This window comes from Pelophylax lessonae (assembly GCF_965119305.1).
Source record: "Pelophylax lessonae genome assembly, chromosome: 1".
NCBI classification, from domain to species: domain Eukaryota; kingdom Metazoa; phylum Chordata; class Amphibia; order Anura; family Ranidae; genus Pelophylax; species Pelophylax lessonae.
In genome coordinates, this window is record NC_138768.1 from 496,741,629 (window position 1) to 496,767,458 (window position 25,830).

At 44.5% G+C, this 25,830-nt stretch overlaps 1 protein-coding gene across 1 annotated transcript in view; it reads right to left on the reverse strand.

The window, feature by feature from the left end:
• Positions 1 to 19,282: 19,282 nt before the first annotated feature.
• PIAS4 (protein inhibitor of activated STAT 4) overlaps positions 19,283 to 25,830 on the reverse strand; it is a 192,701-nt gene continuing 186,153 nt past the window's right edge. The window contains exons 10-11 of the mRNA XM_082270879.1: positions 19,848 to 19,978; positions 19,283 to 19,720 (exon numbers count right to left, since the gene is read on the reverse strand). Of these exons, the coding sequence (XP_082127005.1) occupies positions 19,512 to 19,720; positions 19,848 to 19,978 (340 nt within the window). The 3' untranslated portion in view covers positions 19,283 to 19,511. The remainder of the gene's footprint in view (positions 19,721 to 19,847; positions 19,979 to 25,830) is intronic.

Here is a 25,830-nt window from a genome sequence, read left to right on the forward strand (position 1 = left end):
CCTTTGTAGATAGCAGAGGTAATGAAATGTCCCTGATGTTTTCAAACAGGGAACGTTGTAACACGGACAGAACCAAGTTCAAGTCCCATGGAGGCAGAGGCTCCCTTCTAGGAAGGGCCAAGTGACGCAGACCTTGAACGAAGGTGCGAATCAAAGAATGAGATGCCACCGGGCGCTGAAAAAGAACAGCCAGTTCAGAAACCTGGCCCTTAAATCGTAACCAACGCAAGGCGCTGGTCCACACCAGATTGGAGGAAAGCCAACACTCTCGCCACCGAGTATGAACGAGGAGAGAAACCCCTGGACTCACACCAGGCAAAATAAGCTTTCCAAGTGCGGTAATAAATCTTACCAGACGAGGCTTTTCTAGCCTTAAGGTAGGAATGACCTCCGAAGAGAGACCTGATAAATCTGGTCCACCATCTCCACGGTAGTGGGAGGGGCAGAAAAAAAGCCACAAGTGTGCGTCTGAGCACCTTGGTCCAGTCTGCCACAGCCTGAGCCACCATGACAGGCGAAAATAGGCCTGAGCATGGAACCCGCCACCACATAATTGTGGCGGGCAAGCGATTCCAGCCTCCTATCCTTAGGATCCCAAAATACCGGATAATCTTCGGTAGGAACCAGTGTAGCCTTGTTCAATCTGGCTACAGTACCTCACAATTGAAGAAGGCTGAGACTGTAGCCCCAGCACAGGGAAGCCTGACTACTCCTGAACTAGGCAGAAGACAAACTGAGTTGAGATGGCTATTGCAGGAGGGGTATTGGACCAGTGGTACAGCCCCCATGGGTGTGTCTATGGAAATGCTTTTTTTTTTTAACAAGTCTTTTGCCTAGCTACTCCTAAGGAGAGGAAGTCAATACCCCATTGGTGAAGACTGTATGAGTGGGCGGCGACTGTCGGAGGACGTAAGAGAAAAGGTCATTTTGAAATTGATGGCAGCAACACATCTCAAAAAAGTTGGGACAGGGCAACACAAACCTGGCAAAGTAACTGGTACTAACACAGAATAACATTTTGCAACTAATTATGTTACTGACCTGTTGCTAATTAACCTAATTGGGTATAGAAAAAAAAAAATGGGATTTTTGACTTACCGTAAAATCCATTTCTCTGATGTTGACAGACAGCTCCTGGTATTCATAACCATTGGGTTATACTGCCACCTACAGGAGTAGGACACTAGGCAGAAAAGAATTCTGGCTACACCCATGGGCAGTCCCCCCCAATCTCTCTCTCTGCTATAGCCACTCTGTTTTGTTACAAGCAGTGTCAGGAGACTAACTCCATAGAGGGGTGGGTGCTGTGTCCACTAATGATCAGTGAAATGGATTTTACGGTAAGTCAAAAATCCCATTTACTCTTTCGTTCATTGATGGACATAGCTCCTGGTAGGATGTCCCAAAGCAGTGTTCTACATGAGGGGTGGGAACCCAAAAAAATTCCCTAGCCTAAACATTAGCCAACTAGGCAACAAGAGTTCAACCAAACTGGAGCCCACCTGAAAAAAAAATACAACCGCAAAGAGGATCAGGTCCTCCAAACAGCAGCCTGCAAAACCTTGCAGCCAAAGGAAGCATCCGCAGATGCCAACACATCCACTTTATAACATTTTGTAAGTGTGCACCGACGACCAGGTGGGCACCTTGCAAACCTGCGTCACTGAAACCTGATGACAGAAGGCCCAGGAGGCATTAAGCGCCCTAATAGAGTGTGCCTTGACAGGGAAAGGAGGAACCTGACCCCTGATGGATAGGCCTGAACCACCGTCTGTCTGATCCATCTGGGAAATGGTCGCAGAGGAAGCGACCAACCCTTCTCGTAATCCATCCCGTGAGCACAAATAGTGAGTGACTTTGTAAAAAAAAAAAAAAAAGACTCCCTAGCGGCCAGGTACACCCTAATTGCCCGGACCACATCCAAGCCATGCAAGACAATTTACTTCAGATGTTTAGGCCTGGGACAAAGGGAAGGCAACAACGTCTTCATTCCAATGAAAATCAGAGACAACCTTTGGAAGGAAAGAGACAGGGGCGAAGAACCACCTGTGAATCACCAGATAGGTGAATGACAGGATAACAGTTCTGACACCCTGCGCGCAGAGGTGATAGCCACCAAAAAGGCCACCTTCAGGGACAGCATAAGCAGGGGAATCTCCCGAATATTTTTCAAAGGAAGGCATCTGTAGAGCTGAAAGCACCAAATTGAGATCCCAAGGTGGCAACGGAGACAGTACTGGAGGGACCAAATGTCGGACATCCTGAAGAAAGGTACACACCAGGGAGTGTGTGGCCAAAGGACGTTGGAAGAGGACCGCCAAAGCAGACTGGCCCTTGATGATACTCAAGGCCAACTTCTGTTCAACCCACAGTTGAAGGAAGGTTAAGATCCGAGCCACTGAGGAGGAGTGAGGATGATCCCCAAGAGACTCACACCACGAAATGTACGTCTTCCACGTACGATGGTGGATCTTCCTAAAAGTAAAGTTCTTAGCTTTCAACAGTGTAGGAATCACTGATTCAGATAAACCTTTATCCTTTAGTAACAGCTTGGCTTTTGAACGCCAGGTGAAGCCAGCGACTGTAAAGCAGGATGGCAGATCGAACATTGGGATAGCAGATCCTCCCTAAGAGGAAGCTTGTAAAGAACGTCGGCGACCAGCTGCACCAGATCGGCATACAAAGCCAAACGAGGCCAGTCCGGAGCCACTAAGAGGACCGGAATCCCTTCTGCCTCGATCCTGTAAGACCAGCGCTTGAGCCAAAAGACGCCGAAGTGCCACTGCCAAAACAGACAGTCTAGAAAGCAAGGGAGCCGCATCCGAAGAGGCATCACAGATAAACTGCAGCCCCTGGACCAGCTGGTCCGCCAGCTCAGAAAAGGTAGGGAGTAGCTGTTCCTCATCCAGGTCACGGCGTAAGCGCTTAGCCCACACAGTCAGAGTTTGCGACACTAAGGCAATGGTGAATACCGACCTCACTGCCGAACCAGCCAGAGTATAAAAATTGCAGGCCACAGCTTCCACCTTCCGTTCAGCCGGATACTTAAAAGCCAGGGACTCTTCAACCAGAATCATGATTGCTTTGTTTGATCTGGAAACCGGAGGGTCCACCACCGGTGGCACAGTCCACTTCTTAAGAAGGGACTCCTCATAGGAGTAAAGCCTAGTAAAGTGCTTAGGTCGTCCCCACTCTTTTGCGACAATTCTGTAAAACTAGGCAGGGAAAGAAAACTCGTGTCGCTCTAGATGGCTTGTGAGTGTCAAAAAGGTAACTGCGCCTCCGTCGCAGCTTCAGCTGCATCCATCTTTAGGGTCTCATGCACAGATATAATCAGTGCCTTCACCAGTGCCTTTTCGTGCACTGTCGCAGACATGGAGGAATCATCCTCACCATCAGATTCCAGGATCGTGTTCGCAGACAGAGCAGGGTGACCCACTTCCATGGTGGCCGAATCAGATTCAGGATCTGATGAGGCAGGGGCGCTTTTGCTTAGCCCATCACCTGAAAGCCAACTCCTATTTCATTATTATCGCTTGCACAGTGCTCCTTGGGATGTTTAAAGCTTGGGAAATCTTTTTGAATCCAAATCCGGCTTTAAACTTCTCCACGACAGTATCTTGGACCTGCCTGGTGTCAGGGCTGTCTTTAAGGCAGGGCAAAAGGGGCAGCTGCCCTGGGCCCCATCATGGTTGTGGGGCCCTAAGCAGCTGCCTCATACTTGCCAACTATCCCTGTTTAAATTCCCTTAAAGTTTTAGTCCCATAGCTGCCCAGCTCTGCCCTATTGCCATGTACTGATGACTCACCTGCAGACCCTGTGTTTACCTGTAAATAACCTGCAATGATATGTAAATTGCATGGCATTAACCACTTAAGCCCCGGAAGATTTTACCCCCTTCCTGACCAAGGCCTATTTTGCGATTCGGCACTGCGTGACTTTAAACGGACAATTGCACGGTCGTGGGACGCTGTACCTAATCAGATTTGACGTCCTTTTTTCCCCACAAACAGAGCTTTCTTTTGGTGGTATTTGATCACCTGTGCGATTTTTTGATCATGCGCTATAAACAAAAAAAGAGCGACAATTTTGCAAAAAACAATATATTTCACATTGTTTTATATGAAATTCCCCAAAAACAAAATGTAAAAATCAAAATTTTTTAACATTTTAGACCAATTTGTTTTATGCTACATATATGCTTGGTTAAAAAAAAAAAAAAAAAAAAAACGCAAAAAACGTATTTCGATTGGTTTGCGCAAAATTTATTGCGTTTACTAAGGGAAAGATTTGTCATTTTTGTTTTTTTTTTTCACGAGTAATGACGGCGATCTGCGATTTTTTTTTGCAGTACTGCGACATTGCGGCGGACAGATCAGACCCTTGACTGACATTGACACTTTTGGGGTTATCAGTGACATTACTACAGTAATCAGTGCTATACATATGCACTGTTACTGTAAAAATGACACTGGCAGTGAAGGGGTTAATTTTGAGAGGGAGGGGTTAAGTGTGTCCCTAGGGGCGTGCTTCTTACTGTGATTGGATGTGGCTTGAGGTGTAAGAACAGAGATCAACGGTCCTACATAGCAGAACTGTATGATCTCAATTCTTACACAGGGGAGAATGACAGGCGGCTTTGTTTACATTAGCCGCCTGCCTTTCTCCCGCTGTAACGGACAATCGGGTCCGCCGGGCACACGCACGGAGGGGTCCGTGAGCGAGCCTCCGGCGCCGGGCGCTCGCTCCCTAGAGCCTCACAGGCTAGCGACGTAGTCATGCGGCGGTCGCCAAGTGGCTAATATGTAAATAGCCATGGACCAGCTGAATTGATATGTAATTGAATGATTGTATGTCTCAGAGAAGGTGAACAGCGAAATTGCATGGGGGGCCCCAAGAAAATGTTTGCCCAGGGTCCAATCAATATTAAAGACGGCCCTGCCTGGTATGTTCCTTAATCTTCATGATGCTCTCTGCGCTTTAAACGGACCTCTGAGACTATCAGTGCAGGTGCATTTATACAGAGACTTGATTACACACAGGTGGATTCTATTTATCATCATTAGTCATTTAGGTCAACATTGGATGATTCAGAGATCTTCACTGAACTTCTGGAGAGAGTTTGCTGCACTGAAAGTAAAGGGGCTGAATAATTTTGCACACCCAACTTTTCAGTTTTTTTCTTTGTTAAAAAAGTTTGAAATATCCAAAAAATTTTGTTCCACTTCATGGATTGTGTCCCACTTGTTGTCAATTCGTCACAAAAAAAATACAGTTTTATATCTTTATGTTTGAAGCCTGAAATGTGGCAAAAGGTCGAAAAGCTCAAGGGGGCCGAAAACTCGCAATGCACTGTAAACATGGCCACCGTGGCAATATGAGGCATACAGGGACCCAGGAGGGAGGAGACCAGGCTTCAGGGACGGATCCAGGCAGAATGGGGGGCCCTGACAGGAGTCCCCACCAGATAAACCCCCCCCCCCTGCAGTCTATCGTCCAATCACCGGTAGTGCACCCCCTGATCCCCAGACCACCCAAACAGCCCCAATATATGTGGAGGGGAGAGGCAGGTAAGGTACTTGGCAAGAGGGGGGGTACCTGCAGGAAGGAGGGGTACCCGGGGGAATCGACCGTCCCAAGGAGGGGGCCACATCCACCCCAAAACCTTCCAGGGGGAGAGGAGGGACAGCTACTCACTATACCAGGAACCAGGCGAGCATTGTTCCAGACAGAACCCCGCTGCATCGAAATGGGGGACTGTCAGCCAGGACGAACACTGACTCGGGCTGAGGCTCAGTCGTATTCGACCTTGCGAGGCATTTAACTCGCAGGCCAGCCCCCGTCCAGAGGGGCTATGTAGCGGCCGACCTTGTGTGGAGCTACGGTCTGCGTGGGCTTGCCAGACTGGGGTGACCACTGGATCTGGACTATCCAGCCTGTCGCTCAGTCCAGCAGTTAATTGTAGATCTCACAGGAAAAAATCCCAGAATAAAAAAAAAAAAAAGGAAAAAAAAAAAAAAAAAAAAATCTAAATCTAAAAATAAAAATTGCCAGGACCAAAAGATCCCAGCAAGGAACTAGGTCCTGACTAAGCAGAAAAAAAAGTGGCTATAGCAGAGGGGGAGTATACCCCCTGGGACTGCCCATGGGTGCAGCCAGAAAAAAATTTTTCTGCCTAGTGTCCTCCTGTGGGCGGCAGTATAACCTGCGTCTAATGAACGAAAGTGAAAGCATCTTAGAGAATCAGCATCTCAGAAAGATGGGCAGAGGTTCACTAATCTGTGTCAAAAAACTTAAAATTTCAGAATGTTGCTCAAAATAAAAATTGCAGACTTAAAATAGATCTACTGTTCATAACAAAAGTCAGAAAATTTGGAGAAATCTGCACAAGGGATAGGGTTGAATACTGGATGCCTGCTATCTTCAGGCCCTCGGCACCACATTAAAAACCAGTGCAAGCGAGACAACGCTGACTTAACAACAGTTTGCTTTGTCATCCAAACATGCAAGGTAAAGCTCTATGTAAAGAAGCCATTTCTTAACATGATGCAGAAATGCTACCATCTTCTCTGATACAAAGCTCACAAATCAAACTAACATTCTTTGTCTCCTTTCTGGCTTGTGTCCAACACGCAGTTCAAAAGTCTGCAACTCTGAGGGTATGGGGGTGCATTAGAAACCTTTAAGGCTTAAGGATTTATTCAAGTATTAGAGCCATACCGAGGATGCCTTTTTCAGGGAAGCCCTTGATGTCAACAGGCCAAACCTAAACCATATTCTGCATCTATGACCAGAGCAAGGCTTTGTAGTAGAGAGTGCCTAACTGGCCTGCCTGCAGTCCAGACCTGACACAGAAAATATGTGGCACATCGCAAAATGAAAAATACGACAATACAACCTAGGACTGTAGGGTGGTTAGAATCCAATATCAGGCAAAAATGGGACAAAAAATTCCTCTACCCATATTCCAGCAACTGGTCTCAGTTCCCAGACGTTTACAGAGTGTTAAAAGTCAATGGCCCTGTAACTTATTTTTGTCTTAAAATGGTACATTCTTAGTTAAAACATTTGATATGTCTTCTATTGTGAATAAAATATAGGTTTGTCAGATGTGCAAATCATTGCATTCTGTTTAAATGTAAATTTTACACAGTGTCCAATCTTTTTTAGAACAGGCTTGCATAATGAACCTCTGAGAAGGCTGGTCAACCCTCTATAGAGCAGCCTTAATGGAAATTTCAACCTTGGAAAGAGGATTTGCCACAGACATCACACCTGACCTGATCCAGAAGCACCCATAACTACTGGAAACAGTGCTGCAGTAAAAAAAAAAAAAAAGTATCGATTTGTGTGCAATCAGAAAAAAATTGACAGCTTCTTACTGCTGTAGTAAACAGTCAAGAAGCCTAAAGGGAGAAATTACCATCTTTACCACAATCGGCAGAAAATCTTTACCATGCTGGCCCTCTCATTATGATTGGTCTGGGAACAGAATGCCCAACAAAACTAAGGAGCAGAAGAAATTGCATAGACTGAATCTACCCTAAGATCCTGTGCGGATGTTACCAGCTCTAGCAACAACACATTCACAATGAAATGTACACCAGGCATCAATGTACTGTATCTAAACGCCATGTCTAAATAAAATTTTTGTAAGATCTTAATGTAAAATTTTTCCTCTGTCCATCGACGGACGTAGCCTCATCGCCATGAGCTGAGTGGGTTTATGCTCCTTCCATCAGGAGTAGTCTAGGCAGGAAATTTTGAATTCACACATCCAGAGGGCTGTCCCTCCCAGACAAACCCCCACTGCACAAACCAGCACATCAGTTTTGTTTAAAAGCAGTGAAGACAACAGAACCAACTTCCAACAGAGGGGCGGGTGCGGTGTCTGTCGATAGAGAAAAAGATCTTACAAAAATCTTATTTTCTCTATCGTCCATCGACAGATGCAGCCTCATCTCCATGAGCTGAGTGGGACGTCCCAAAAGCAGTATAGGCATGAGAGGTGGGAAACGCAACCAAAAGGCTAAACATAGCCAACCTCTCCCAACATGGAGTTCAACCAAACAGGAGCTCACCCAGATAAAAGACCCTGAAGAGAAGTATAAACATTCTCTGATGAAACAGCAGCCTGCAAAACCTTGCAGCCAAAAGAGGCATCCGAAGAAGCCAACAAATTCACCTTGTAAAATTTGGTAAAAGTGTGCACAGACGACAAACTTGTACAACAGAGAAAGAGGCAGAAAGAGGCACTCGGACCTCTAGTAGAATGCACCTTCACAGGGAAAGGAGGAACCTGACCCTTGATCAAATAAGCCTGAACAACCGTCTGCCTGATGCATCTCGAAATGGTTGCAGCGGACGCAGACAAACCTTTGCAAAGACCATCTGGAAGGACAGAGTCCGACTTCCTGAAGGACTCCGTAACCGCCAGATAAACCCTTATCGCCCAAACCACATCCAGAGAGTGCAAAGCAACTTCCTTGTGATATTTAGGCTTAGAACATAAGGTAACACAATGTCTTCATTTAGGTGAAAATCCAACACCACCTTAGGCAGAAAGAACTGATTAGGTTGGAGGACCCCTTTATCCCTGTGGACCACCAAATAAGGCGAACAGGACCCAGCCAAATCAGACACTGCGGGCAGAAGTGATAACCACTAGGAAGGCAACCTTCTGCCACAAAGAAAGTAGAGAAATCTCCCCAATTTTCTTAAAAGAAGGCTTTTGAAGGACAGAAAAACAGATTAAGATCCCACAGCAGTTACCGGGGACCTCCTTGGAGGGGCCAGATGACGCACCCCCTGAATAAATGTGTGAATCAAAACTATGAGTAGCCAACAGACATTGAAAGTAAATAGCCAAGGCTGAAACCTGGCCCTTGGTAGTACCCAACGCCAAGCACTGCTCAACCCCTTTTTGTAAAAAGGCCAAAACCATAGCCACAGAAACCAAGTGAGGGTGCAGCTGCAGCGATCACAAGAAATGTACGATTTCCACGTACGATGATAGATCTTCCTAGTTGTTGACTTCCTGGCCTTCAAAAGGGTAGGAATCACCGAATCAGAAAGACCTATTCCTCAACACCTTGATTTCAACAGCCAAGTCGTTAAAGTCAGCAACCGTAAAGCAGGATGGAAGATCGGTCCTTGAGATAGTAGATCTTTTCACAAAGGAAGACGCCATGGAGGATCCACGACCATTTTTACCAGCTCTGCGTACCAAGACCGCCGAGGCCAGTCTGGTGCCACCAGAACGACCGGATTGCCTTCCATCGCCACCCTGCGAAGAAACCTTGGCAGGAGAACGGGCGGAGTTAAAGCGTAGGATCAGGCGATACTGACGCCAGGGAGCCACCAGAGAGTCTGTGGCTTCGGCCAGAGGTAATCGCTTGCCAATTCTCCACCCCCGGGATGTGGACTGCAGAAAGAGCCGGAACATTGTGTTCTGCCCATACCAGAATCTCAGCCACCTCCTTGGCTGCCAGGGCACTCCTGGTGCCCCCTTGATTGATGAAAGTCACAGCCCTGGCATTGTCCAACTGGACCTGAACCAGAGAGCCGTGTAGCCAACTCGTCCAGTGAAGCAGGCAGAGCTTGATCGCTCTCAGCTCCAGAATATTGATCGGCAACGAAGACTCTTCTGATGCCCAAGTCCCCTGAGCACAGAGCTTCCGCAGCACTCCACCCCAGCCTGATAGGCTGGTGTCCGTGGTGACCCACTGTCCAAAAACACCAGCAGGAAGGACTTGCCATAGCACAGGACAGGTGACTGGATCCACCAAGAGAACTGACTTCGTGAGATGGCTCAACTGAATCTTCTGGTCCAATGACCAAGAATCTGTTCCATTGTTAAAGAATCTTTCTGCAGCTGTCTTGTGTGAGACTGAGCAAATGGGACTGCTTTGAAGGTCGAGACCATAAGACCCAGGGGCCCTCATGCAAGCCCGCAAGGACTAATAAGCCTCCATCAGCAATTGGACCGCCCTTTGCAACTTCTGAAGCTTGACCAAGGGAAGGAAGACCCTCGCCAGAACAGAGTCAAGGATCAGCCCCAGATACGTGACCCGCACAGACGGGAGTCAGGACAGATTTGGTGACGTTGATCGTCCAACCGAAGTCCAGATCGGAATGGGAAACTGCTCGCAACAGGAGATTGTCCAGATACCCCACAGTGGAGATACCTCGACGACCCAACAGGCCAGCACAGGGGCTAGGACCTTGGTAAAAACTCTGGGAGCCATAGCGAGACCAAAGGGTAACGCCACGAATTGAAAGTGCTCCTCTGCCCCCGTGAAGTGGAGGAATCGCTGATGTCCCTTGAATAATGGGACATGGAGATATGCATCTTTGAGATCGATGGAAGCCAGAAAATACCCGATTCATTCAAAGAAGCCACCTCCGACCAAATGGACTCCATTTGGAATTTCTGCACCAGCACAAAGCGGTTCAGAGCCTTGAGGTCCAGGATTGGATACACCTTGCCCTCCTTTCTGAGCACGGTGAACAGGTTTGAATAGAAACCTTGACAGCTTTCCTGTTGGGGGAACTGGCACAACCACCCTTTGAGCCAGGAGATCTCGCACAGCCTCCCGCAGATCCCTCAAACGCTCTGGAGACAGGTGAAGATTTGGCTAAAAAAAAGCCTGTCCCCTGGCAGGGACCAGAATTTGATCTTGTACCCGCGAACCCATTCGTCCTGAATGAAAGAAGTCCAGGGTTCCTAAAAGAAGTGCAGCCCCCCCCCCCCACCCCTAAGACGGATGAGGGCACCCCTTCATGCTGAAGAGGAATTGTCCGCAGCATCGGACTGGCCGGCCTTGTTTAATACTGCCAGAACTTCTGAATGGCTTACCTTTTTCTTGTGCCCCGGAGGCACAAAAAAAACATTATGAGCAGAAAAGGAGGGACCCCGCTTAGTACGTGGTGACTTACCCTTGGAGGATTGAGGAAGAGTACTCTTCCCGCAAGTCAGGCCCTTGATCAACTCATCCAATGAGTCGCCAAACAACCTGTCTCCGAGAAAGGGGAGATCAGCTAAGGCTTTTTTAGAAGCTTGGTCAGCCGACCAGCTCTTTTTTAAATTTACAATTCCAGCTGTTTCGGAGGAACAGTCTCGGGGTCCAAAGACTCCGGCAAACCTCTAATCCATTCCGTCTCCGTCTGGGACTAGCACAGATGGTTGGAAACCTTTTCAGCAAAAGGATACCGGTGTTTAAAGCATTTTGGCACCACTAAAACGTGCTTAACACGCTGCCATTGGTCATTCAAAATATCGTGAAAAGTGTTGGGACAAGGGAAAACCCTGTTCGCTTTTGGAGACTTCTGGGAGCGTCTCTGCTGGCATGGGCTCATCAGCCAATTTTCAAGTATCCCGCACTGAAATATTCAGGGCTTCCACCAAAGCGCATTCCAACGGTGCAGCTGAAGACAGGTTCTCTACACCATCTGACTGAGGACAGCGACCCCTCAAAGGGGAGCATTCGGAGCAACCAAATCAGCTTCTGAATCAGAGGACACCTCCACAGATGGAGATGGCATTGACTGTTTACGGCTATCAACCTTTTTCATGACTAATTCAACTTTAGTCGCCAGGCTTTCCAGGGCACCTGAAATCAAGGCCAGCGAATGTGATCCGGACTGTCCGGGAGTGGCAGAGTGGGTCTGAGGGTGAATTTTCAGTTTGGGACTCCATAGTGCAATTTGTAGCTTTAAGAACGCCTTTTGTGGTATCCACCATTGATCGCGGTATCTACCACCGATCCCATTATCTCCAGGAGAGGGCCCACATCCACCCAAGGCTAGCAGGGGCAGGGGGGCACAGTTACTCACGGATACAATGGACCGGGTGGGCGCTGCTTTGGGCAGACTGCTTCCCACCCGAAGTGGGGGTGCTGCCAGCCAAGGCGTACGCTGCGACTCAGGGCTTTCCAGGTTGTTGCATCCCAGCGAGGCATCCGCTTGCCCCCCTCCGGACAAGGGGGCACCGTCGTGGCTAGGCCTAGGTCGAAACTATAACCTACTCACACTCGTAGGCCAGACTGGGGGGACCATAAAGGGACTAGATTATCCAGTACGGAGCCCCAGCCAGCATCGTTGCTTGTATAGCACCAAGAATTTCTTTCCTGAACACTAGAAATTCTTTCCTGAACACTAACTAGCAAGTGAATAAAGATAAAAGAAAATATTCTGAAAATAATAATAATAATAATAATAATAATAAAAAAAAAAAAACAGACTGGTGTTCCAGCAGGAAACCTAGGTCTACTCCTTCTCCAGTGGATTATGCAGAGGGGGTTTATGCCTGGAGGGACAGCCCCCTTGGTGTGTGTATTCAAATTTTCCTGCCTAGACTACTCCTGATGGGAGGAGCATAAACCCATTCAGCTCATGGAGATGAGGCTGCGTCTTTCGATGGACGATAGAGAACTAGCTTTACCATCTCCTCTCACAATTTAAATAGTATGCATTGAAAGGTACTTTAATTTATAAAAATTAACCTAAATCACAATGAAAATGCGATTTAAACTATAAAAAGCCATTCAATACAGATTTCAAGCAAATGCTAAATGACTCATCAATAAGGTCAAGCTGGAGGACATTTTAAATACTCTCAGACCCAAAGATGTAAGCAGGGCTGCCATAAATCCTGTAAAATATAAAAACAGAAAAGTGCTCCATGCTTCTCATAGCCATTCAAATTTACACCCCTAGGCTCCATCTCCCCTGTCTGCTCTGTTTGTTCTGTGCTCATTCCTCTTCCTAGCTCTCAACTGAAGAACGGTACCATCTGTTACCTGCACACTATCAATTTTTCACCCTCAGGGCTCATGCAACACCTCTCCCCCCGCCTTCCCATTTCCCATACACATTCTCCCACTGTGTGCATATTGGCCTTTCCTTCTTTGGAGTCATCCTATGAACTCACCATAGTATATAGGCTAAAATGCATGACATGGACACAAAAGCAGTGGGGTACAGAAGCTGAAGTGCACAGTCTGTGCGATAACAGTCCTGGCAAAGCCTAATAATCGCACACTGCAGACACACATAGGAAAACAGTCAATGCACACAGGCCACAAAATCAGGGAACACAAATAGTTCTCAATATCACTTTAATCATGGTCACTAATGCCCCATACACACGTGCAGATTATCTGCAGACTTTTGTCTGCAGACTTACCAAAACCATATAATATGAGGTCAAACCTAAACACTTCAATTTGTATGCAATCCGGCAGGCCCTTGCACTACATAGAAAAGGTAAGTCTGCAGATAATCTGCACGTGTGTATGGGGCATAAGTGGTGTTCGAGCGTGGTGGCAGCATGGCTAAAATATTTGTGCTCTGAAAGCACTGACGCTCTTGTAAGTAACACACTGTGGGAGATTCTTTATTGTAAGCCTGTGAAGTTTCAACTAAGGTCTAACAAAATATGGTGGCTTGGTATGTGCTCAATAATACATATATGAAATGAGCATTTGAAAAAAAATGACTGATTCCCCAATAGATCATAGAGGAAGTGTGAATCTGGACTTTTAAGGTACTATAGAACAAGGGTGATGTACAACATATGTAAAACATTAAGTTTCACAAGAAATAAATAAAGCAATTGGTATATACATTGACAAATCACAAAATATTAAAATATGTATCCATCCAAAAAGGCATATTTACCTAGATCACCTTGCCCCCTGTGTCCGCAGGGGAGAGTGTTTTAGGTGGCGTGAGTCTTCCTTCCCCTTTATGGTGGCTGTCTTCTGCCCTCCTTTGTAAGATGTGGGGTCTCTTACCCCATTCCCATATATATCTTCAGAAAAACATATCTGTTATGGCTTCTATGCCACTAATGATGGGCTAATATACCTCCTTATGATAGGTGTGTTTTGCTTTTGCTTAATTATGTTGACATCTTGTTACATTAGAATGACGATACTTTCCTCCTTAAGAAGCAGTACCCTAGCTGAGAAACATGTTGGGGAATGTTCATATCCTTCTTTTGAAGGTTTTATGTAAATATGCCTTTTGCATGGATACATATTTTAATATTTTGTGATTTGTCAATGTACAGGTACCAATTGCTTTAATGTATTTCTTGTGAAACTTTATTAAGAACATATGTTTTACATATGTTGTACATCACCCTTGTTCTACAGTACCTCAAAAGTTCCGATTCACTCTTCCTCTTTGGAGACTGATCTATTGGGGAATCAGTCCACATTTTTTTCATTTCAACAATTTAGGGATGTTGGTACTATCAGTTTCTTATTCTACTTAATTGGCTCAGTTTCCTTCTTCATATATGAAATGAGGACAGCATGTCTTTGCAAAGCTTGCAGATGTTTGCTCAAACACCATTATATAGGAGAAGACTATAAAATATTTCACTTCCAGTCTGGCTGGTGAGCATTAACATACTATATCAAATAGCCACATGATTTCTATTTGCATACAAAGCATATGCTTTCTACTTCAGCCTCCTGCAGTAAAACAGTTTGCAGAGATTAAATGTCTATTAAAGAAAACCTTCTGCAGCAATGAGGAAACAAGCAACCGGTGTGCAGAAATGCAACCTAAAATCCCCTTACATGAAACCAATAAACTAGCAACCACACTGAGCTAGGTACAAAATGTTCTATAACAAACTTTACCCAAACTTAGCAAAACTGAGTGGGAGCATGTATTTGCAATCAGTGATATTAAAGGTCTGAACAATCAGATGTACTCTCTTCCTGCAAATCCTTGTATTTAGGCATATATGTTTTTATGTAGCTGAAGAGGATGGAGTAGCATTTCCTCTTCATCTTGCATGTCTCTCCTTGTTGGGGAAAGGGAGAAGGGTTAATTGCCTGGTTGGAGTAAGTTAATTGTAACTGCATAAAAAGTGCATATCTGCAGATCTGAAATTCTCAGCAACCACAAATGAATAGCAGATAAGAACTAAACACTATAGGGAGTATTCACACTTAGGAATGAACCCTGTGTGTGATCAGCTGAGAGAATCCCAGCAGAGGTACCTGCGATTAAATGCAAGCAAGCAGTCCTACTGAAAGGAATTGAAAGCTGTCAGCTCTCACACGTAATTGCAAGTGAGAGCCAGCAGTCTCCCATTGCTTTTCAATGGTGCTGCCTACTTGTGGGATTCCCTGCCAGGGTTTTTAAGCAGCTGGTCACATACTGGGTGTATTTGAATATGTAAATGCCAGACATGGGAGTAAGTCACACATGTTCAAATCACAAGCAAGTCTCAAGTTACTGTGGCAAAAAGCAAGAAAGTCAAGTCCCTGCTAGAAGTCAAGCAAGTCAAGTCATTTATTTTGTTTAAGTCACAACTTAAGTCAAAATACCGATCTACCCCAATTTTCACCTTCAAATCAGTTAAAAGTCAGTGGTCAGGAAAGGTTTTGTTTTATTTTCAACATTAACAAAGCTGCTTAGTGCTTTTTTCTTGGCATATTAAAGAAACACTTTGAATGCCCAAACAGCTCAAAATCCATCGTCTGGTCATGTTTCAACACCACAGTCACTAAAAACATGTTAAGTATTTCCATTGTTAAACAGCCAGTGTCCTAAAAATCAGGAGACAGAGAGGTGTCAGAAACATAACAGGCACATTAATTTTGCTTTAACACACCTTGAGAAAATGCAAATATTTAATAACTTAAAGTAAAGTCATTTCGAGTCATATGTCTCAAGTCAAAGTCAAGTCTCAAGTCATGAATACTGAATACCAAAACAAAGTCAAGTTGAGTCTTATTTTAGTCAAGCAAGTCTCACGTCCTCAAACTGGTGACTGAAGTCTGACTCAAGTCATGTGACTCAAGTCCCCACCTCTGGTGAATGCACCCTGGATATTTGAGCTGAAACTACCCCCAAGTGACTTAAACCACCATATGCACACATCATAATAGAACCCAATTTGTGATGAATATTTGCACCATTCCAATATTTATTTTTTTATTTTTGAGCAATGAAACTCATTTGCTTTGAGCTCAGGGTGCCATCTTAAAAGGAATGTTGAACTCAAATAATTAAGACACGTCAAAGGAATGAATATGTAATTATAACACTACATTTTCCTTGGAGTGTGTGTGTCTTAGCTGATACATGTATCATGGGGACATTTACTCTGGAGATTGTTGAAATAGGTAACTTGCAGAAGGCTAAAAAACATATCACCATGCTAGTACTGAGGAGAAAAAAAACAAACACAACAGCAACTTAGATTTTATGTCCAATACCTCTCCCCAAAAAAGCGAATGGATAGAAAATGTTTAAAATGTTGCAAACAGCATTAGTGCCGGTTCACACATATGCGATCACAGACATCGCATATGATTCGGAGCGCACTGCTCCTAAAATCACATGAGATTTCTGTGCCGATGCGAATTAAGCCACATATTTTGTATGGCTGAATTCGCACCGCAATCGCAGTGAACTCGCACAGGACCCTTTGTTTGGTCTGAAGCAGAATCTGATCGCATAGTGGTTCACACAAGTGCGATCCGATTCTGTGAGAACTGTCAGATCGCGCTGCGATATGCGATCTGATCTGGGGGTGTCGTTAACTTTGAATTGACACCCCCAGCATATCGCATATGGCAGTGTTAACTGCCTGTGCAGCGGATGCAATGCGGGAACACCGTATATTCGCAGTGTTCCCGCATCTCAATAGTGTGAACCGGCACTTAGAACTGCTCAAAGCAGCACGTCAAAAAAAATCAATGACAGAAAACTTGCCAGTTTGGCAACCCTGAGGGTGACCCTCCCAAAACAGCTGTGAATAAAAACCGGTTCCCATGGGGAAGGATACTACAAAAAATGAGAACGCTTCAATAACATTTTACAAAATTCCATTAAGCATTTTAAATAATTGGATAATGATTTTAATGGCAATATTAGATCAAGCCACATTACTTACCAAAACCTTAGGGCTCATGGACGAAAGTGCAGACTGCCACACACCATTAACGAGCAGCATACTTCCGCCACCAGTAGTCATACGTTTTTGAATCCAGCTGTGGATAAGCAACCCTGGATGCAAAAGGTCTGCAGCCAGGGCCACTCACCCATTCGAATATGCAGTTACTTATGTACAGATGCCACGGCTGTCAGCCGGTCATTGATTTGTACTGGTTGTAGCTATACGTAAACACCATCGACTCTTAGGTTAGCAGCCTTTAGCACACACATGCATGAACCCTTAAGCCTGCTGTTCTATTTACTGGGGTAAGTTGATTAAGTCATCATTTTACAGATATCCAGGGTAAAAAGCATAAATACAAATTACTTTTAGGTTAGTCAGTGCTATTTAACATACAACATGAGACATGGCTACCCAAACATTTTTGACGAATCCAGCGCCCAAAGGTTAATCGGGTTATAAGGCCAAAAGCACATTCTTAAACCAAGCCGAACCCTTGATAGTTCAAATGAGCATATTGCAAAAATGACATAGTATGAGGTTACCCCCAGTGAAACCTGAACGTCAAAACAATTTGCAGATTTAGGAACATAAGCAGATGAACCTTCTTGGTTCAAATGTTTTATTTGCCCCACCCTTTACCACAATAGTCTGCCTATTAGTCTATTAATATTAATGAGGAAGTAAAAACATGTAAAAAAAATTAGGAAAAAAAAAACCTGTAAAGACTAAAGGCATAATGAGCTAGTATGCATCACATACTAGCTCATTATGAAATACTTACCTAAAAATGAAGCCCCCGAAGTGTCGCCCGCTCAGCAACAAGGCGGCCGACATGTCCGGCCGCCCTGCTTCCTTGTTAGCGTCCTCCGGCCATCTGATTGGCCCGGAGGCGCGATTACATCACTCCCGCACATGCGCGCGGGAGCCGCCGTTCACGGCATAGGGTTCTGAAGGAACGGCACTGGTGGCCGTTCCTTCAGAGTGCATGCGAGGATGTCATCGACTGCATGAACTGTAAATATCGGTGCATGTTTAGGAGATATTTATAGCACCTATAGGTAAGCCTTAATATAGGCTTACCTATAGGTAAATGTCAAAAACGTGGGTTTACAACCTCTTTAAGGGAGGCTTCACTGATCAACAGAAAGGCTCAGAAGTTGGGAGGTGTTGAAGCCAATATCTTTAACAGCATAAGTCAAATAAAGCAGTTAAGTTTATCTGCCTATATCTTCACAGGTACTTTCACTGAAAGTAACCATTGCTTTGCACATTTTCATCATTCCTGCAGTTTGAATTGCCCAGGTTTGTGATAGGTTTACTTTAACAAGGACTTGTTAGCCATTTTAAAATGTCCAGCCTAGAAGCAAGAAAACGCAAACTGCACACTACTGCTTTTGCTAGCCAGAAAACCATATCTGTGCCCGCTTTTAAATGAATTACACTAGGTTACTAAAGGCCTGCCTTTTGACATTGGACCCATAACCCAGCCCACTAGTAATTCCACTGCTAAGAGCCTCAGTTGACCAGTGAAGGTATTCTCATTGGACAGGGGATGATGGGACAAAAAAAAATGTCAGTACTTGAACTAAAAACCAATTCCAGAGGGGTACACAATGTTTTTTTTCCTATAAGCAAATAAGGGTAATACCAATTATCTTGTGCAGCCTGTGCTTAAGACCATCATTTTACAAGTTAACTAGCAGGTTTATTGTAAGCCATACTTCCCCCCCATCACAGGAGAAAATATAGGATTTTAGTGGGCATCAAAATATTTTAATGGAGAGGGGTAAAAGGGAGATGTAGAGCTTTTGACCAAGAAATGAAAAGATAAAAATGGGGAGTAAGAAGGTCTAGAGCAGCATTAAATCTCCCCTAATTTGCACAGAGAACTTGAACATCAGAGAGGTAGTTTGATTGAAAGCACTGTACAATCTCCTCTTCAACCCATCAGCATTCATTCATAAAATTCTATACAGCCCAATGTTTGCATATTACTAAGCTGGAAATATTAAAACTGCACAATTTTGGGAAGTGAAAAACTAGAATATGCTTGCATTTTTCAAACCCCCAATAATGGCTCTCTTAGAGAAACCCTTCTACATCAATAACTATATACAGCAAAATGTTTGCCCTTTATTTAAATGAATTATTAAATGAATTGAGCCAAAAGTAGAGCGTGCCATCAGTATTTCCTTAACCCATAACAGCAGAGAAGGGAAAAAAAAAATAACCCCCCAAAACACAATTCAAAGATGCATTTGAAGGTAAGAAGAGTGGTTGTTTACAAGGCATGGAATGGTTTTCTCCCTGTGACTTGTCTCCTGAATGCACTTCCAAAACACAATTAAAAAGAAAAAAAAAAGTTTAATACAAAATATGACTGAACAAAATTAAAACAGGGAGCCTTTTTACTCATTTACCAGTTGATCATGACCTTTTATGCTTCTTAAGTTAAACAGTGGAAGGGACTTTGCCAAAGTAGTGATGCATATAGGTCTCGGTAGGAAGAGGGAACACAGCTCATTAGCCATGCCTGTCTGAAATTAGAAAGTCCAAGATCATGATATGAAAGCGAAGAGGGTCAACAAGCCGATAGAAGCCCCTTTTCATAGCAGCGTCTTTTATGTGGTGGGCGGTCATCGTCATCCTCTTCATCTTCTTCTTCAGAGGACGATGATGAAGACGAACTACTGTCCACTGTGAGGTCCACAACATCTGGGCCAGGTTTCCCATTCTCAGTTGTCACAGTGCTGCTGGGAGGAGGTATCTTTGCTGTCATTTCAGGAGACCCTGGTAGACAGTGAAGGGTAATTAGTAACCTTCTTTAGATATTACTCAAAAACAAGCTGCATTCCTAGAGAAAATATTAAGAGCATAAAAAAAAACACCAAACAAAATGGAGGGAACATGCAAATACCTATTTCAAGAACAGGACAGACTGGACTGCAGCTCCTCTCTTTTTCTGCCTTTATTGGGCGCCAAGAACCATCCACCAAAAACTCTATCTCATCTGCATCCTTACATTCACTAAGGATTTTGGACAAAAGACTGAAAGAAATAAAATGAAATTTAATTTTGTACATTCTAGAATGTTAAAAACGTAAAAGGTGTCTGTACAAATGCGGAGAAATATAACACTTCTTAAAACTGCACATCAATAAATTTGCGGGTATGCCCAGCCATTACCCAAATTTGCTTTTGAGCCTCAATCTTCGGGCTACGTCGGTTAGTGAAGGAGATGCTGCCTGCTGCAGTAAATATGCGGTTGGCAGGCCTTAAAGGTGTTAAAAGTAATGCAATGCAGAATAGCAAAAAATGACCTGGTCATTAAGGGGGTAAATCCTTCCGGTCCTGAAGTGGTTCAAAATGAAAAAAAAAAATAAAGTAAAAAAAAAAAAAAGGTATTAAAAAGTGTGCAAGAGCTAAGCTCAAATACTGCTAAAACTTACTATTTAGTTATGGACAGGTTATGAAAGGGTTAATACTTCATGTGTTCATTGCTTTCCGTGCCAACGTAAAAGTTAATTTCACTCTGTTCCTGTGACACAGGAATAGAAACCTGAGGTTCTAGCCTTTACCTATTCAATAAAGGAAAAGTATTTTTATGCCAATGTTCAACAGATATGTGGTATCCACGCTGAAAGTGAATTAAAATTCCTTATACCTGAATAGGGTTAATCAGGTATTCAAAGTTCATAAAACTGTTTGAATGAACCAGAGCTATAATCTGCATACAGAAAGAAGCCTACAATAATTTGATGTAATTCGTGTTTCTGATACTTGTTTACATGTAAACATCCATTTTTTTTGCTAGAAAATTTATAACCCCCAAACATTAAATATTTTTTAAAGAGGAAGTAAACCACAGGGGTATTTTTTTCTGACCTGCAAAGTAAAGGCATAATGTGCTGGTATGCATCGCATACTGAAACTTATCTGTAAACTAAGCCCTCCACCAATGCAGTCACTGCTAGAGGCCGCATCCATCTTCACCTGTCTTCCTTCCGGGTCCGGACTCCAGCTGTGTGACTTGCCGGAGCCACGCCGCCTAACCCGGCAGAGGGCTCCGAAGGAACGGCATGAGTCGTTCCTTCAGAGCGCATGGGCCGAAGACGTCATCAGCCGCATATACAGTAAATCTCTACTTGCTATACACCGTACCTACAAGTAAACCTCATTATAGGCTTGCCTACAGGTACAATTCATCTATGGGAGTTTACATCCATTTTATAGCAGAGACCCAAGAGCATAAATTGGTGGGCGTTGCCAATTTCTTTTTTGTGTCACATGGTATTTGCACAGCAGCTTTTCAAGTGCAAAGTTTATTTAAAAAATAGGATTTTTGTACTTGCCGTAAAATCCATCGACAGACAGCTCTCCATATTCAGAAACATAGGGTTATATTGCCCCCTACAGGAGTAGGACACTAGGCAGAAAAAAAAGGACTTGGCTACACCTATAGGCAGTCCTAGGTGGTTAACATGCCCCTCTCTGCTATAGGCCTTCAGTTTAGTAACAAGCAGCGCCATTAGTATCAAAACTCTATAGGAGGAGTGGGTGCTGTGTCCGTCAATGAACTCCGAGAAATGGAATTTACAGTAAACCACAAAAAATCCTATTTTCTCTTTTGTTCACTGAAGGACACGGCTCTCCATATTCAGAACATCTGACGTTCCAAGACGTCCAAGCTCAGTCCCAGGACACCTCCCCATACACACAGACTAGCATCTGAGGTGACTACTGTCCAACACAAAAGGAGAAAGGATTTGCCCTGTTGTAGAGTGAAGCCACCACACCAGGGACCCAGGTGTGCAGGTAAGCATCCTTGATGTCCCCTGAAGAAGCCACATGAGCGGAAGTGGCGTAACGCGTAGGGCCGTTTGACCGGAAGTGACGTTTGAATGCGGAAGTGAGAACCCCGAACACCTGTTTGCAGCTAAAGGCGCAGTTTTTAACCTCTGTCTGTAAGTGCATTTGACTTATTTTAAATAAAGTGGTTTTATCATGGCAATATTGCACTGTGTGAGCCTTTCATTTTGAGATCCGCTGGTTACTTGGAGAACGCTGTACCTCGATCCATGTAATACAGACTGAGCACCATCCCTGATCAAAGTATAAGGAAGGAGAGGAGTAGTTTATGTATACCAAAAGGTGCATTACCATATACATTGAGGTGAGCAAGTAGCACACCCTGAGGGGGAACTAGTGAGTAGAAGCACCCCACAGTTTTACACGGTGTTTAGGAGGAGGGTGAACACCTTGTAGAAGAAATACATCACCTTGTTTTTTCCTATTTTGGACACTTTAAGCACTTTATAAGAACTGTATATGAAGATTGAAAAACAATACACCTACATGTATATCTAAGCACTGAGCACTTTGTCACCTGTATGAATTTGTTTTTTTTATTAATTTGGTTGTAAGAGTGTTCGTATCCTTATTTATATTAACTCTAGAAACACTGGTGCAATTTGTATGTTATTTAAAAGGAATTTCTTGAACACTGGTTATTATGCATTTTATATATATTTATGCATTTTATATATATTTATTATTTTAGAAGTGCACATATATATTTGTAGTCAACATATAGATGTGGTTGAGCATCATCACAGCGATTGAACACTTATTTGGTTTGTGTTCACCAACAATTTATGAGATCAGGTACGATACTTCCCTGAGGCGCGGTACCCCCCCCCCCTCTCAAGTGTATACTTTACACTGTATGGCTTTCAGTACTGGTACACGCAGCATCTAGGAAGTGTACACTAAAATTCCCCCAGACAGCGCGAGACTCATACCAAAACACATATCCTTGATGTCGATAGAGGCAAGAAAATCCCCCTGATGTAGGGATGCCACCAACGTGCAAATGGACTCCATTCTGAATTTCTGTACCCACGCAAAGCAGTTAAGGGCCTTGAGGTCCAGAATCGGACGTACCTTTCCCTGCTTTTTTGGGACTGTGAACAGATTTGAATAAAAACCTTGAAATTGCTCCGATACCGCAACAGGGATATCCACACCCTGAAGGAACAGGTCTTGCAATTGGTCCGGGGACAAACGTACACTGAAAGAGAATAACCTTTCCAGAGGGCAAGAATGAAACTATCTTGTAACCAGACAGTATCACTTTGTGGACCCATTTGTCATTTACAAAAGGAAGTCGACGGGCCCGAAAACCAGAAAAGACATTCCCCTCCCTCCCGGTATGGGCGAGCGTGAACCTTCATGCTGAAGGAGCCTTGTCCGCGGGTCCAGAGAATCCCACTCTTGGCTTGCCAGACCAGGGCCAATTAGAACCTCCCGAAGTGGACTTGAAAAGGTTTTGAACCCTTGCCAGTGGACCAGAGGGACAAATAAGTGGTGTGTGCCGAGAAAGAAGGGCCGCGTCTGCAACAAGGTATTTTTCCCCTTCCCAGACTGTGGAAGAAAGACACTCTCTCATCCCCCCCCCCGTGAGACTCTTCATGTAATCCAGGGTAGCCACAAAACAGGTGATCGCCTTGAAAGGGAAATCAGTCAGAGCTATTTTAGAAGTCTGGCCCTAGACAAAAACACTTAAGCCACAATACACGCTTAAGCACCACTGCCAAAACAGATCACTTAGAAAACAAGGGAGACGCATCCAAAGAGGCATCGCAGACAAACTGCAGCCCCTGGACAAACCGATCTGCCAGCTCAGCAAAAGCAAGGGGGGGCTGTTCCCCCTCCAGGTCACGGCGCAAAAGCTTAGCCCACTCAGTTACTGTTTGACACCAGGGCAATGGCCAGGACTGGCCTCTGCACCAAACCAGCAATAGTGAACATATTGCGGGTCACGGACTCCGCCTTCCTGTCAGCCAAATCATTAAAAGCCAGAGATTCCTCTACAGGAATCATGGTTGATTTGTTCAACATGGAGACAGGGGGGTCCACCACTGGTGGGACAGTCCACTTTTTGAGAATCAACTCTTCAAAGGTGTACCTCAAAGCAAAGAAAGGGAACCCGCAGATCGGATGGTCCCAGAGAGGGGTCTGCGTCCACCCCAAACCACATCCAGGGGGAGAGGGGAGGGCAGCTATTCACCATACCAGGGCACCACTCTAGACAGAACCTCATCACCACCGAATTGGGGAGGCTGTTGGCCAGGAGGAACACTGCGACCTCATGAGGCGGTTAACTCGCAGGCCATCCCCCCGTCCAGTTGGGCTATTTCGAGGCCGACCCAGCGCGAAACTCTGGTCTGCGTGCGCTCGCCGGCCAGACTGGGGAGACCACTGGATCTAGATATGCAGCTGTTGCCCAGTCTGGGAGTTGATTGTAGATCTCACAGGAAAAAACAGGAGAAAAAAAAAAATGGGATTTTTGACTTACCATAAAATCCTCCTCTCTGATCTTCATTGACATACACAGCTCTGGATCTTCTTGACCACTGGGTTACAGTTGTATTCAAAATTATTCAACCCCCCCCCCCCCCCAATGCTGTAAAGGGTTTTAGGGAAATTAGTGTACATTTGTAATTGTATTCAGAATGAAATCCTACAAGGACTTCTTAAAGAACCATATGCAACTAAAATGACATCAATTGGTTTTGTAATACAGTAGTAAATGTTTCTTTTGTGAATTCTTCATTGACAATTATTCAACCCCTTAAAGACTACCACTCTGAAGAACAGAGGTTCATTGAAGTGTTTTCAATCAGGTATTGAAAACACCTGTGGATGTCAGGGAGCAGCAATAAAGCCTAATAAGCACCAATTAGGCAGCTTTAAAATGACATACTCCGCTCCTTCTAGACATTTACTGGTGTGTTTACAAACATGGTGAAGTCAAGAGAATGGTCCAGGAAGACAAGAGAAGAGGTGATTACTCTTCACAGGAAGGGCAATGGCTATAAGAAGATTGCAAAGATGTTTAACATACCAAGTACCAAGAGACCCCATAGGAAGCATCATTCACAAATTCAAGGCAAAGGGCACTGTTGAAACGCTACCTGGTCGTGGCAGAAAGAAGATGCTGACTTCGACTGCTGTGTGCTACCTGAAGCATCGAGTGGAGAAAAGTCCCCGTGTGACTGCTGAGGAACTGAGAAAAGATTTGTCAGATGTGGGTACTGAAGTTTCTGCTCAGACAATATGGCGCACACTGCGTAATGAAGGCCTCCATGCCAGAACTCCCAGGCGCACCCCCTTGCTGTCTCCAAAGAATAAGAGTCGACTGCAGTATGCCAAAAGTCATGTGGACAAACCACAGAAGTTTTGGGATAGTGTTCTGTGGACTGATGAAACAAAATTAGAACTGTTTGAGCCCATGGATCAACGCTATGTTTGGAGGAGGAAGAACAAGGCCTATGAAGAAAAGAACACCTTGCCTACTGTGAAGCATGGCGGGGGGTCAATCATGTTTTGGGGCTGTTTTGCTTCTGCAGGTACAGGGAAGCTTCAGCGTGTGCAAGGTACCATGAATTCTCTTCAGTACCAGGAGATATTGGATGACAATGTGATGCAGTCCGTCACAAACCTGAGGCTTGGGAGACGTTGGACCTTTCAATAGGACAATGATCCCAAGCATACCTCCAAGTCCACTAGAGCATGGTTGCAGATTAAAGGCTGGAACATTTTGGAGTGGCCATTAGTCACCAGACTTAAATCCAATTGATAACCTCTGGTGGGACTTAAAGAAAGCAGTTGCAGTGCACAAGCCTAAGAATGTGACTGAACTGGAGGCTTTTGCCCATGACAAATGGGCGAAGATACCCGTAGATCGCTGCAAGACACTTGTGTCAAGCTATGCTTCACGTTTAAAAGCGGTTATAACTGTAAAAGGATGTTCTACTAAGTACTAAGATTGAATGTCACTTGGGGGTTGAATAAAACTGATAATGATGTGAGCACAGAAAAGACATTTGTCGTTATTA